The sequence below is a fragment of the Grus americana genome, chromosome 13, assembly GCF_028858705.1.
Source record: "Grus americana isolate bGruAme1 chromosome 13, bGruAme1.mat, whole genome shotgun sequence".
NCBI classification, from domain to species: Eukaryota; Metazoa; Chordata; class Aves; order Gruiformes; family Gruidae; genus Grus; species Grus americana.
In genome coordinates this window covers 22,324,653-22,338,301 of record NC_072864.1, presented here as the reverse complement: position 1 = coordinate 22,338,301, position 13,649 = coordinate 22,324,653, and the positions used below count along the sequence as shown (strand labels likewise).

Here is a 13,649-nt window from a genome sequence, read left to right as displayed (position 1 = left end):
CTTTTGTGAGGCTGACACATGGAGCCTGCCATCCCTGCCGCTCAGGAACCCAAGAATATCGGCAGAGCTGTTCAGAGAGAAGGGCAGCGGGACTGGCCGCATGGCAGACATCGTAAGTCAGGACGGAGGTCAATTAGCAGGGACCTGGGCGAAACTTGGCGTTCTCACGTAGACCTCCAACTGGACTCTCTCAGGGACCCAAGGTACCCGAGAGGTAACTTACACCAGTTTGCAGTGCGTTAGACCTCGCGCTTGTTGAAGTATTTCTCTCCACGTAACTTAGAACGGGGCAAATGATCCTGAGCCAGATTTCTACCTCTTTGCTCAGTCGTGTATATACATCGGTGTGTCTTGGACAGTACGTGTCAAGAGAACATATGAACTGATTAGTGTAATGCTTGGCTTTGTGTGCGGACTCTTAACATCAGAGCTCGTGCAAATAGCTTTTGTTTGGGTTCTCTGGTCATAGTTTTGAGTGAGGATGCGGTGAGAACCGTGAGCAGCGTGCACTGTTGTTGCTGAGGTTCAGCTGGTTGGCTTTGCTCTCTTTGCACCTTCCAATGTTGGGTTGTAGTCACGGCTACTTTAACCACGTGTAGGTCTGTGCTCAAGTCAAAGAGCCTGGAGGTTTTTAAGCTGAATAAACCAAGTGTTTGGCATTCTCAAACCTGTGACATGTGGGGAAGGGAGACTTAACTAGGTAGCTTCTGGTTTCGATTGTTCAGCTCAAACCTCCTAGATGCACAGATAATCCTTCTGCATTGCTGTTAAAATTATGAATAGCAAATATCTGACCTCTGTTCTCTTCCTGTAGAGTCCTGTCTGATTATTTTTTTTCCCCTTTGTTTTTCTTAAAAGCTGCCTTTCTGGTGATGACAGCTCCACTTGCGTAGTGATATCAGCAAAAGATGTGGAGATAGTGGCCAGCAGTGATTCCAGCATCACCAGTAAGGCCAGAGGGAGTAATAAGGTAAGGAGCAAGAGAAAGCATAGTTCTCTCTCTTTTTTTAGTCACATCAGCTCATGCTAAAGTATTTTAAACAGAAATTATCTTCTTTCCTGTGTTATAGGAGTTTGTAATTACGTAGAAGTTTGTTTTTCATAGATAATACTGAAGACAAAAATGAAGAGGAGGATCACTGCTGTAATTCCCATAGTATTTCTTAATTCTTTGCTCACAGAGACAATGCTTATCAAATAAGACCAGGACTCAGTTTCTTAGAAAGCAGTATTAAAACTAAAAAGCAATTGCCCATGCAACAAATGTGTTTCTATATTTCAAAAAAGTTTCCAAGAACTGGGAATCCAGACAGAGTGCTGATGAAGGGGTAAAGGCTGCTTTGCTGCAGTTGCAGGGTCGAGTGTTGTTCTGCAGCATGACAAATTCAGTGAGCTGCATTTCTTCTTGCAGTGGGAGGAAACGTTCATCGGCCTCCAGAACTCTGAACGTTCAGGGCTCTGCTACCTGGTGTTATTTGATGTGCAATTCTTCTTACCAGCTGCTGCTTCTAACAGTTTCCTGTTAAGCATTACCGATCTTCCCTAGAGGAAATCCTATATTTGGCAGGTTTGTTCCAGGAAAAAAGTTAATTCCAGACATTTCTGATGTTTTGTTTTCTTTCTCTTGAGCAGGTGAAAATACAGCCTGTTGCTAGATATGACTGGGAGCAGAAATACTACTATGGCAACCTGATAGCTGTTTCAAACTCTTACCTGGCTTATGCCATTAGAGGTGAGATACCTTCTTGTCTTGGATGCAATTTGTGTTCTTTTGCTCCGTGTATCTCTAAAAGAAGCAAAGTTTGCATCAGAAGGAGGTAACTGGCAGTAATTAAAATGCTTCTTGCAATACCCGGATCAGAGTGCTGTTGTAGTGGGAATATAAGTGAAGTTGCAGCTATGGGGGAGGGAAGATTTGGAGGTGTAGGAGAGTTTCTACCGAGAAAATAAAGCTTTTCTGAAGTTAGAAATAAAAGAAAAAGGAGGACTCAGTAGGGATGGAAGAAAAGTTGAAGGATTGCATTGGATTCACTGGACAGTAAGCTGATGTTCAGATTACTCCTCTAATTAAATATTTCTGCAGCAAACAAGCTTCTCTGTAGCTAAGCACAGAAACAGCCCCGTGGTAATTTGAGCAGATAAATGTTTGTGTTGGACTTGCTTGTATAAATTTAGAGTTGAGTTTAAGGCTAAATTTAGAGGAGCCAAAGAGCAATGCAGATGCAGTGTATTTTGCAGTGGGAAGGGAGAGAAAAACAGAATAACGCAGGGAAAGATTGTTCCACAACAAATACGAAACAAATGAACGCTTAGTCATCTGCAATGTTTCTTTCTACTCTCAGATAAATACACAGTGTTTGGGGCTCCATCAGCTTTTCCCGTTCTTCTTAGTTCTAACCCATCAGTCTTTTAATAAATCTGCTACTCTGCTTCTGTGTTTTTTTTCCTAGCTGAGGTTATTTTAGAGCAGCTTTGGGGTGTTTCACCCTTTTCCGAAGTATTAAAGCTTGGATGCAGTAGCAGTATGGAAACTTTGCTTGGTGTGTGCACGCTCTAAAGCATGTTCTTCTCAGTCGTGCAAGCCAAAAAGCCATACTTTTTGCCAGGAGAGTGTTTATGCTTTTTACGTTCCCCTTAGAGAGGATGTATTTGAGCTAGCTGCCTCTCAGTGACTCCTTTGCTCCACTTACTGAAAATGAAATTGCAATTAAAATTAATTTACTGTCAGTCTTGGAGGTTTAGTAGCTTTGTCATGAACTCAGGATAAAGATTTAGGCCTTGTGTTAAATGAAGGCATCTTTCTTGAGAATAAGCATGAGAAGTCAAATTCTGTTGACTTCTTTTTAAGTAGAGCAACTTAGAATTTGCAGTGCTCAAGAAATTGTAGAAGATATGGGGAATTAAGCTGCCCTAAGGCAGGCAAAGTCCTTCTTGATGCTGCTGTTCCAATCTTCTCTGCCAAAGCTGAAAAGCACAGCGTTTATCTGGATCTTGAAAGGGCTTGTTAACGTGGTACCTGCTGATAGGGGTTATCAGTGTGCTGCTGGTGACAGCTGATGGCAGGATGGGTGCTGGAAACGACAAGCCGATGGATGGAAACAAAGGCAGCCCTGTGGGGAAACCTCACGGGTAGATGGTGACTTCTCCCTCTGTCTTTTCCGCAGCTGCCAGTAACGGCTCCGCTATGGTGCGGGTGTTGAGCGTCAGCACTGCTGAGCGGACCTTGCTGAAGGGATTCACAGGCGGTGTGGCAGACCTGGCTTTTGCTCATCTCAACTCCAACCAGCTGGCGTGCCTGGATGAGGCCGGCAACCTTTTTGTCTGGCGCCTGGCCATGGATAAAGACAAAATCCAGTATCTCGTCAAAATATGTCTCATAAGAGTCTTTGTGTAATGGTTAGATGTGAATGCAGCCTCAAAATTGCAGCTTATTTTGTAGCCTTTTCAGGATAGCAGCTTGCAGGGGGAAAGTCAATAGTTCTGCCCCTTCCAGAGTATCAAATCAGTCAAGCTGAGCCTGTATTCAGCACAGTCATTATGTGAAATTGCACGTAACTTGAAATTCTAGGAGTGACACCTTGGTGCTCCTGGTCCATGCAAAATTAGTCAGTGAGAAGTGTCAGTCTGTACTAGCTGGCCTTACACATGGACAGTGTCACCCTGACTGTGTGACAAAGCTTTTTACTCACGTTTGTCTGGTTTTAGCTCTTTTCCTCAGTTACTTTTCTGGGGAAGAGGATGTAATACTTCCTGCTTGCTATCTTCTTTCCAAACCTGACGTCCCTCTTCTTTTGGTGGTCCTGAAATTCATTTTCAGTGTTTGATTCACTGCCCCAAATTTTTTCCTTTTAATTGCTAGGAGTGACTGCTCAGTGCTTTTCAGAAGCACATCAGTCTGTGAGATATGTCGTCTTAGATTGTGGCTTCTTAATTTTAATTGCATACCATCATTTCAAGAGCAGCTGGAGCAAAGGTGGTTGTGGTTGTTTCAGTTCTGATTTGTGCGGGTGGACCAGAGCACTCAGCCTGGTAGCTTTTCCGTGTTTCTGTGGTAGTGCTGTTGCAGTGCTAGCTGAAATAATTTAATCCGTCCATCAGCAGTTGCGTGGATTGCACATTCAGATGTGGCTGTGTGCTCCTGTTGTGCTTGTCCTGTGCCAGCAAGAGAAAATTATGAGAATCTGTTAACTTTTGTAAGCTTATCTTCTTCTGTCAGTGAGGAAATGCTAGCTTGCCACCTTTCTTAGCAGAATCTGATTTCTTTTTGAATTTCAAAGATCCAAAAAATCTTGAGGTTTAGTAGTATTCACCAGAGGACCAAGCCTGAATAGGGTATTGCTGAGTGTCGGTAGCACTGCCACAATGTTCTGTTTCTTAACCTTGGTGATCAGAGAGGAGATCTTGGTTAACATCAAGCGACCTGACAATACCCCGTTGAACACCTCTCGAAGAATCATTTGGTGCCCTTTCATCCCAGATGATAATGAGGAGAGTGGTGAAGAGGGAAGCCAGACGTTGGCATTGTTGCATGAGGACAGGGTAAGGAAACCTTGCTTTTGAAACGTTGTCCCTTATTTCTTTTGGAGGGAGAGAATCTAATGAAGGAAGGAGCCAATATGGATCTGCCCACGTCTTTGTTTTCCAGGCAGAGGTGTGGGACTTGGACATTATCCGAACAAACAACAGCTCCTGGCCGGTGGAAGTGCCTAGCATCAAAGAAGGCTTCATCGTAGTGAAAGGCCACAGCACGGTATAAACCTGTTTTGCTTTCTTTACCGCCATCGCATAGGTGATCGCCACAGATCACTTAGGTTTTCTCTGGGTTATAGTGTCTCAGGAGCTGCAGTCCTTAGGACAGTTGGCTGTAAAAAACCCCAGTTTCTTACCCATCCCCACTCTCACCCGCAGCCTACTGGTTGTATATACATTGATAAGTAACCCTTGTTTAAAGAGCCAAGGTGAATTTGTAGTCATTTGCTTTGAAGGTGCAAATTTTCCTCTTGGAAGAACCCATCTGTATTTCCAAGGGCCTGTCTGAGAACCTGGGCTGGATTTCAACTATTTTGTTTTATCTCCTGGTAAATGAACACTTAACACTGCAGCTGTTTACTGCTGGGTGAGAGGGGGGAAAATTAAGCCCAATGTCATCTTTTTTCTCCTATGATTTCCCTGATGAATATAGTTATGAGTACAGTGGACCAGGACTGTAGGTGATATTTTGAATATAAAAGAAACAACTGGAAAGAGTCCATTTTCACTTCTTGACCAGGATGATGACAAAGTAATTGTATCGCTTAGATGAAACAATTATGATTGTGAAACCATAGTGACTGAAAAGCCGGAAGATCCCAAACCAAAATGAGCTCTGTTCATAACGTGAGTAACAGTGGGAACAGGAGCAGCACAATCCATTGTACTTAAATTTCCTGTCTGGAAAAGGTGATTATTAATTGTTATTACAAAAAAAAGTCCTGTCAATTCTTCTGTGAAGGGCTAATTTGCCTGGTGACGTGTCTGTTAGCACAGGAGGTCAGAGTGATTTTTATCAGACTGATAGTCAAATTCCTGTTTGGAGGGAGTACTCTTTCTTTCTCCCCAAAGAGTTATGAAATGACTTTTCTGTGTCTTTTTTCTTCCCCTCTCTGTTTAGTGCCTGAGCGAGGGAGCACTTTCTCCAGATGGAACTGTGTTGGCCACAGCAAGCCATGATGGTTTTGTCAAATTCTGGCAGATCTATATTGAGGGGCAAGACGAGCCAAGGTAACTGGAGAATTAGAAAATGAAGGATCTCGGAACAGAGAGCAGCGTTTTCTCTGTGAGAATTCCCTTGTTACAGAATTACCTGCGATGGTCATTCTCGGGCCATTATAAAGATACAGGATGAATATAAAGTAATTTGTTGCCGAAGAGTTGTATCACTGAATATCACACATGCTCAGGGTTTGGTGAACTTAGGGGGGGGAAAAAAAAGAAAAGCAGAGAGCTGTGTCTGGAAGCAGGAGTTCTGTGCTGTCCCTGCAGAAAGCTTCTCTGAGCTGTTCTTCTCAATGTTGACTTCTTTAATGTCTTGTGCCCTTGCTAAGGCACCAAACCAAATAGCAACACATGATTTCTTTTATTCTTTTTGTTTGTTTGTCACAATCTATGGCGTGGGCTGTGATCTCCATCCTTTGTATAAGCCTGTACAAGCTGATAACACTTGGTGGCTGCTGACTTAATGCTGTCTTTGGACAAGGGGTGATGTGTTCAGCGCCCACCGTATATATTCCTTATGTACTACTCCCTGTACACTCAGTCTTTTCTGATTCTTTCCTAGGTGTCTTCATGAGTGGAAACCCCATGATGGCAGGCCTCTTTCCTGCCTGCTCTTCTGTGACAACCACAAAAAACAAGACCCAGAGTAAGTTCCCAGTCCGGAGTGTCAAAGTTTAGTGGTGTCTTCTAACTCTACCTTTGGAGGGTTCCTTGTAACTGCATTGTACTTGTAAAAATTCAGCTTTGCGGCAGGAGCAAGTCCTGACCTCTTTGTAGTCAGTTTTCTAGTGATGGAGAAATAAATAAGGCTCTGGAGCACAGCCTAAAGTGACCTTAATCCTAGTGTCAGTTCCATGAAAGCAATGAAAAATCTAAATTGATGACTCCTGTCAGGGTTGTGGTTTGGTCAGTTTTAACTGGCCTGTTATCCTTCAAATTTCTGCTGCAGTTGATTAAGAAGGAACTGGTTTGGGTTTTGTTGGGTTGTTGTTTCTTTTTTTTTGGGGGGGGAGGGTGTTGTTTGTTTGTTTTTAAATTTTTATTCTTTCTTCAGTAAATTATGCCCTTGGGGTTCTTGAGAGCTGTAGTGGTTTCTAACCTGCCTCAAAGGCAGACATCATCTGGGAACTTTTAAGACATGGTTGGGCAAAATCAGCTATGGGCAGCTTGTGGGGAGCTCTCCTGTGAAAATGCCCTTATGGGAAGGACCAGATCTTCTTTAAAAGACTCGAATTCTGTTGTGCCTGCAGGGTTCCCTTCTGGAGATTTCTCATCACAGGAGCAGATCAGAATAGAGAACTGAAGATGTGGTGCACTGTGTCTTGGACCTGTCTGCAGACTGTCCGGTAGGTGTTGATACACCAGCTCCCCTGAGGGGTTGGATTTACTTTGATGAGCAGAGGATCGTAACAAAGCTCTCAATTTCCAGGTACACTTATTTTGCAGAGGTGATTCTCCAACGGAGTCTACTTTGGCCCCAGTTAAAGCCGCCTCCTTTGCCAGTCTGACCTACCTGATGGAAGCTGTCAGGGCTGTGGCAGACTGTTGGGTCAAGCTTTGGCAAGGCCAGGGAGGTTGATCGCTTTATACAGTCTCCTTGGTGTTACCAAGACATATGTTGTCTTTGCTTTCTTCTGTAGAGCAGAGACACACCTGTACATAAGGAGAGGCGTTCCAAAATTGCACGCCTTGAGTGCTTTCTTCCGTAAAAAAGCTAGATATTCAGTAGCCAATCTGTGTTTTTCTCCTGTTACTGCTTTTTCTGATTTAAATAATGAGAAGCTACTATGTGGACAGAGCTAAAGCAATTATACAAGCTTATTTGCCGAGGTCCAGAAGTTCAAATTTTACTTTAGTCCATCCCTTCGCTCAGCTTATGTTCCCCAATTTCACTTTTCCGATGGTGGATTGTGGTCTCTCTGATCACATGCACGCTTAAAGCTGCTTCTGAATTGCCCTGTTAAAGTGAGAAGAATATGGCATACAGCTGATCGCTGCTTTTTCCACCTCATACTACAGAAGGTCCAAAACTGGTTGCACTGTAAAATAGCTGTAAACTCCTTAAGATGTTTTTTGTTTTAAATAATGCAGTTTCATAGCAGTGTTCTGGTTGTGCTAATCTACCTTGCTTTCTGCACCCCCCCACCTCTTTTTTGTGGATTTAGCTTTTCTCCTGACATCTTCAGCTCCATGAGTATTCTTCCCAGCCTGAAAGTCTGCCTGGACCTCTCTGCTGAATATCTGATACTGAGCGATGTACAGAGAAAAGTAGGTGGTTCATTTTATCGCTGGCTGCGTGGGTAATAGTGACAGAAAGAGAAACGGCCATCTGTGTGACTGATTCTGCTGCCTAGGCCTAGGATTTGCACATTAATAGCTAAAAATGCAGAGGTTGGCCTCAGCTGTTTCACCATAAGATGACAAATGGCAACAATTGAGCTGATTAATCTGGAGCAGCCTTTAAGGATTACTTCTGTGCTCTCATTTGGAGGAACCTGTGTCTGGCACAGTAGGACTGAGTTCCTGATCAACATTGAGTCACGTAGGAGTGTGCTTATTGAGGCGCCCTTGGGTGTTTGGTTTCAAATTTAAATGGTGCAGGCTTTATTCCTCAAGTTATTCCCGTTGTTCCAAATCTCGTTCAGGCGCCAGGCTTTGTAGTCCACATGCGCGTGTACATGGTCTGCTCTGAAAGCTTGGTGACTTACCGTTTCTGATTCTTCTAGGTCTTGTATGTGATGGAGCTGATGCAGAACCAAGAGGAGGGTAAAGCTTACTTCAGCTCCATCTCGGAGTTCCTCCTTACCCACCCAGTCCTCAGCTTTGGCATCCAGGCAGTGAGCCGCTGTCGGCTAAGGCACACTGAAGTGCTCCCAGCAGAAGAGGAAAATGACAACTTGAGTGTAGGTAGGTGATTAAGAGAATTTGTCTCCTGTGAGATCAGGATGTCTTTCTCTGCTGGCTTTCTCATGAAAGGCTGGCTCTTTTCTTCTCTTAGTCTGTACGAAATACATCCTGTGCAGCTGGAGTGCTTCAGAGAAGCACAGTAGAGTTGGGTACAATGGAGTTCTGAAGTCTCTGGTCCAACCTGCTGCTTGAAGCAGGACTGTTGCTGGTGGTAGTTTGGGTCACCTATGGTTTCATCTCGTTGCTTCTTGAAGGCCCCCAAACATGACATTTCTGGCTCTGCTCTGGTCCCAGAGCTGCACCCTCTCCCAAAGAAAATGCATCCTAATATCCAACCTGGCCCTCCCAACCTGCTTGTAGCCATTGCCCCTTATCACACAGAAACTCCGCTGAGGTGTTTCTGTTACTAAAAAGTGTTCCAGGACTGTGTGGGATGAAGTAACTGCAAGTGCTGCTTTGGTTAAGGTACAAGATTAGCTGCTCCATATCTGAGCCGTGATGCTTTTGCAATCACATACCGTCACTGCCTGCATCAGAACGCAGGGGACAGCTTCCTTTACAGCACAGTTTGATTGAGGCTCACAGGAGCACAAGGGTTCCTGGAAGAACTGGCAGGATGTATTTCTGTGACTGCTTGTCCGAGTAAACTCTGTGTAGTTAAACATCAGAGGTCTTAGCACATGACCTTGGTTGCTTCTGAATCGTACTGCCTGAGCTGTGATAGATGTGATGACAGTACGCAATCTGAGTTGAAGGAAGCGGTGGGGTTCTCTATCATGTCTGGAAGGCATATTGCCAAGCCACAAAGCTTCTTGTAACAGAAATGGGCAAGTAACTCTCTCTTAGACGAGAGACACATGAGGTGTCTTCTCTGGCTGTTACTACGATGAATATGATAGTGAATCCTGTGGAGAGCTGTCCTGTGCAAGCATTCCTCGATCGCTGCCTCTCTTCAACTGTTGGCTTGCTTCTGATCACATACCTACCTTCTAGTAAAATGTGGAAAGTTGCTTTGAATAGCATCAACATATTGACTGTTAGAAAGATTCCTGTTAGAAGCTGTATGACGTGCTTCCCTATGCCTATTATTGTACACAATAATAGTTAATTCATGTTGTTGGTGGTATTTGTGGCGTATTGCTCTGGAACGCAGAAGCAAAAATGATAGATAGGTGTAGCGAGTCGGGAGCAGACTGGGACTGAAACTTCAGATCCCTGATTGGTGCTCAGAGAATTAGGACAATTCACATAGGAATGCCTAATACTTCTTTTTTTTTTTTTAATGGCGAGTTAGTTTTATCTTTTCTACTCAGCCTCCTTAGCTTTCTTAGCAGTGACTGATACAGGTGTTGGGTGAATGTTGTCAGCGCTGGCTGATGGGAAGTGATTGCAGAGCTCTTCATAACTAGTGTTGTTGAAAGCCAGGAGGGATGGTTGAGCCCTAGTCTGAATGTCTGTGCAATATAAGCTAACGTGTGTCTCTTAAAGTATATCCAACCGGTCGCTTCCACAGCCAGATAAATCACTAGCAGTCCCAACTTCCTCCTCTTTACCTTTTTCTTTTCTTTTTTATCTTTTTTTTTTTCTCTTTCTTGAGACTTATTTGGCTGGATTAGAGCAAATGTGCTTGCTCTCACATTGAAAAGTAAAGAGAGCCTAGGATATAATTTCCCTTAACAGGGTGAATCCACCTCTTGAGGTGGAGAAGTGATGAAGCTGTATCATGCTGGTTCATCTGCTGTGATGTTCTTCTAGTACTTTGTCTGCAGTTTCCACCCAACTTCATGTTTTATTTTTGTCTCGCTTCCAGAAGGTGCTCAGGGAGCTGGGGCTGTTGAATCAGCAGCAGGCGTCCTGATAAAACTCTTCTGTGTACACACCAAGTGAGTATGTGTAGCAGCTACCATGGGCAGCTGTCTGTGGCTGTCCTAATCCTGCGCTGACCTGTAGAAATTTAATTTAGCAATTCCTTTTGCGCATAACAAAACCTACTTGGACCCATAGAAGCTTCTACCTGTGTTGCGCTCAGTGTGGCCTTCCCAGGAACTAGCCCTGCATGGTGCTGTGGCAAGCTAGTATTTTTGTCCCCATGAGTATGCAGTGACTTAAGAGTTGTTGCTCATGTGTAAATGCTGGGAAACATCTCTCGAATGCTAAGGGTGCCAGAACTGGGTGACGCAGCTGAATGAGGATCAGCGCCCGCTTCTTCTGTCACAGGCAGAAAACAGTAACGTGTATTCCAAAGGAATCAGTTCTGTGAAGAGGAATCTTCTGAGCATTAGACTTTTCTTGGTGATTCATAAACTAATCAGAGATGCCTGGTTTGTTTTTGGTGTTTTTTCAGGGCCCTACAGGATGTGCAGATTAGATTCCAGCCTCTTCATAGTCCTGACATGAACGCATCCATGCCTTCCCATGGCTCTCATGAAGAATTTGGTGAGCGTTTGTATTCAATTGCTCCTCGGTGTTGCTGACCCTTTAAAGGCCGTTGGTGGGGGGACAGCAGGACCCCGGTGCGAGTATGGAGCATGGGGACACATCAGGCTAGGAGCACTAATGCTTCGTGCATGCTTGAGTTCGCCTTGCTAGGTGATTTAGCACTTGTGCCAGAAACTTGGCGTTTGTCTCTTGTCAAGCAGAAGAGATTCCAGTGACAGCAGAGCTTTGGGAGTGGAGGGGACTGGGCTGTGTGTGGTGTGCTGTTTCAGTTCATTCACCGGTCTGGGATGGGGCTGTTAAACTGGCCTTGCATTTAGGGAAGAAAGGACGCTTGGATCTCTTGCTGTCAAAGCCTGATAACATCACTCTTTAGCATAACACGGGATTTGCTTTGCCCTAAGCTTTGATTAGGATGTTGCAGGGGTTTTGCTCATTGTTTTTGGAAACTAGTATGGCTGGCAATGGCCTAAGTTCATACTTTATGGAATTAAAGCTTTAGCTTTCGGGGGAAGTTCCTGTAAATTGATTTGTGTTTCTCCCTTGGAAGCCTTTCCAGACCACATGGCTGATCTAAGCACAGAAGGGCTGGGATCTGAAAAAGGATCGGTGCACGGCTCTCAACCAGACCTGCGGCGTATTGCTGACCTGCCTGTACCAGCAGACTTCCTTTCGCTCTCAAATGATGCCAAACCTAAGCTGATGACTCCAGATGCATTCATGACACCAAGTACATCCCTTCAACAGGTAACCAGAGAGCAGCACTGTTACTGGTGGTACAAGGATCTTGATACTTTGGGGAACTCTTTTTAGGCAGTAGCTGAATGCAGAGCACACAGGAAACTCTGTGCAAGAAACCAAGCTTAGCAAAGACGTGTTGGCACATCTAAAATGCTAAGCTGGCCTAAGCTTGTATTGCAAGTGCTGTGTTTAGCCACAAAGCTGCTGATGCAACTGTGTTGTGTAGAAATACGGGTTTGCTAAATAACTACATCCAAGCTGGGAGGCTGGTTTACACATGTCGTTTGGGGTTGTGATATAACTATAATGGAAGAAAATATGCCATCTCTGCATATCCTGTCTGATGGGATCCTGTGGGAATGCATGTCTGAAATGATCAGGTAGGTGGATGGGACTGTGGCACCTTCTGCGTGAGATCTGCAAATCGTCCATCCAGTAGCTTGGTGTCTTGGTTTTTTAATCTAAAGCAGCAGGCCTTAACTTGTACGGAAGGCGAGTCTTCTGTGCTTGCGCCAGGGATTTTGGTATCAGGAAGCATGTGAAGCATTTTCCTCGGGAAAGTGCTGCCTTTGGGTCCTGCTGGGCATTTCCAGAGGCTGTCTGACGGTGCACATCTGTCTAAGCACAGGTTTCTGCTGCCCCTTCTTGGTTACACCAACAAGCAGAGGTGCAGGAGCCCGCTGTTTCTTGGCCACTCTGCATCCAGATGTCATGTTAGTTTGTCTTAAACCCACCCAGATATTCTTGCTGCATAGCCTGCTTCTGTGCCTCTGCACTGAATTTGTGACTATGTAGTTTTTCTCTATGTGCTTTCAGAATGGGAGTAGACATAAATTAAAAAGTATTTTAAAAAGCGCATCCTTTAAGAAAAGTGATCTGCAACATAATTACATTGTGTGTGGATTCTGCTGGTGAGAAGCTGTGGTGTTTGTGTTTTCCCTGCCTTCCTGTGAGAAATTAACTGTCAGCGGTTATTTGCCGTGCTGATACAGTTCTTACAGGTGAGGAGGAGAGTGCTTGTGAGCAGCACTCCACGTACACAGCCCACGGCAGGGCTTCTCCCTCCCAGGGAGGAATGCATGACTGTCGCCACAGCTTAAACATGCACTGGAGGAGCCTGGATGAGGATGGACAGCACATGGAGATGTGCAGAAATGGAGTTTGTGCTGAGTTGACTACAGAGAGAGCCACCCCAGCTCCCTGGCGACAGCTTGGGGAGCAAAGAATAAATTAACATCAAAACCTTTAGGAGAAGTTTGCTGGCAGAGTTGCTGAGTGCAGGAGTTAATTTTGTGCCTGAGGGTGGGTAGCAAAGTTGTGCCAAGGGAGCAGAGAGAAGTTGTTGATGGGGTGATGGTTGCATGTACTGTTTGCTGCAAGGAGCAGCTCACTCTTCAGTTTAAACAGTGTAACTGTTCGGTTTAAGCCTGGCTCTTCACTGCTACCTATTTCACGGCAGGCTTTTCCCTGGTGGCACCAGCACCCAGGAGCTCTGTAGGGTGGACACAGCCTTGAGTTTAGCTCAATCTCTGCTGTAGGCACTGTCAAGCGTAAGAAGCTTGGCCACCCCAGCTTTCCCAGCTGAGTACTTGTGTGTTGGAGTTCTCTGTAGGTGTTTCTTGGTAGCCAGAAGCAGCGATGGGGGCCAGCATATCCCACTGTGCTCTTCACTGCTAGCCAGTTAGATGATAGATATCTCTTATTCTGCACTGGAGCGTTCTACTTCCATGTATCAGCAGCACAGGACCTAAACCCCATACAGACTCTGGCCTCGCTCGTGCCAACAGGCCTGGACAAGAGCAGTCTGGCTC

At 44.8% G+C, this 13,649-nt stretch overlaps 1 protein-coding gene across 2 annotated transcripts in view; it reads left to right on the top strand.

Annotated features, from left to right (window-relative positions):
- The window catches only part of EDC4 (enhancer of mRNA decapping 4), a 36,181-nt gene that overhangs the window by 4,471 nt on the left and 18,061 nt on the right, over window positions 1-13,649 (top strand). For both annotated transcript variants that reach the window (XM_054840219.1, XM_054840218.1), the window contains exons 3-15: window positions 859-970; window positions 1,633-1,732; window positions 3,165-3,354; window positions 4,392-4,539; window positions 4,646-4,750; window positions 5,651-5,760; window positions 6,317-6,400; window positions 7,005-7,100; window positions 7,920-8,022; window positions 8,481-8,661; window positions 10,472-10,544; window positions 11,006-11,097; window positions 11,648-11,844. In XM_054840219.1, the coding sequence (XP_054696194.1) occupies window positions 859-970; window positions 1,633-1,732; window positions 3,165-3,354; window positions 4,392-4,539; window positions 4,646-4,750; window positions 5,651-5,760; window positions 6,317-6,400; window positions 7,005-7,100; window positions 7,920-8,022; window positions 8,481-8,661; window positions 10,472-10,544; window positions 11,006-11,097; window positions 11,648-11,844 (1,591 nt within the window). The remainder of the gene's footprint in view (window positions 1-858; window positions 971-1,632; window positions 1,733-3,164; window positions 3,355-4,391; window positions 4,540-4,645; window positions 4,751-5,650; window positions 5,761-6,316; window positions 6,401-7,004; window positions 7,101-7,919; window positions 8,023-8,480; window positions 8,662-10,471; window positions 10,545-11,005; window positions 11,098-11,647; window positions 11,845-13,649) is intronic.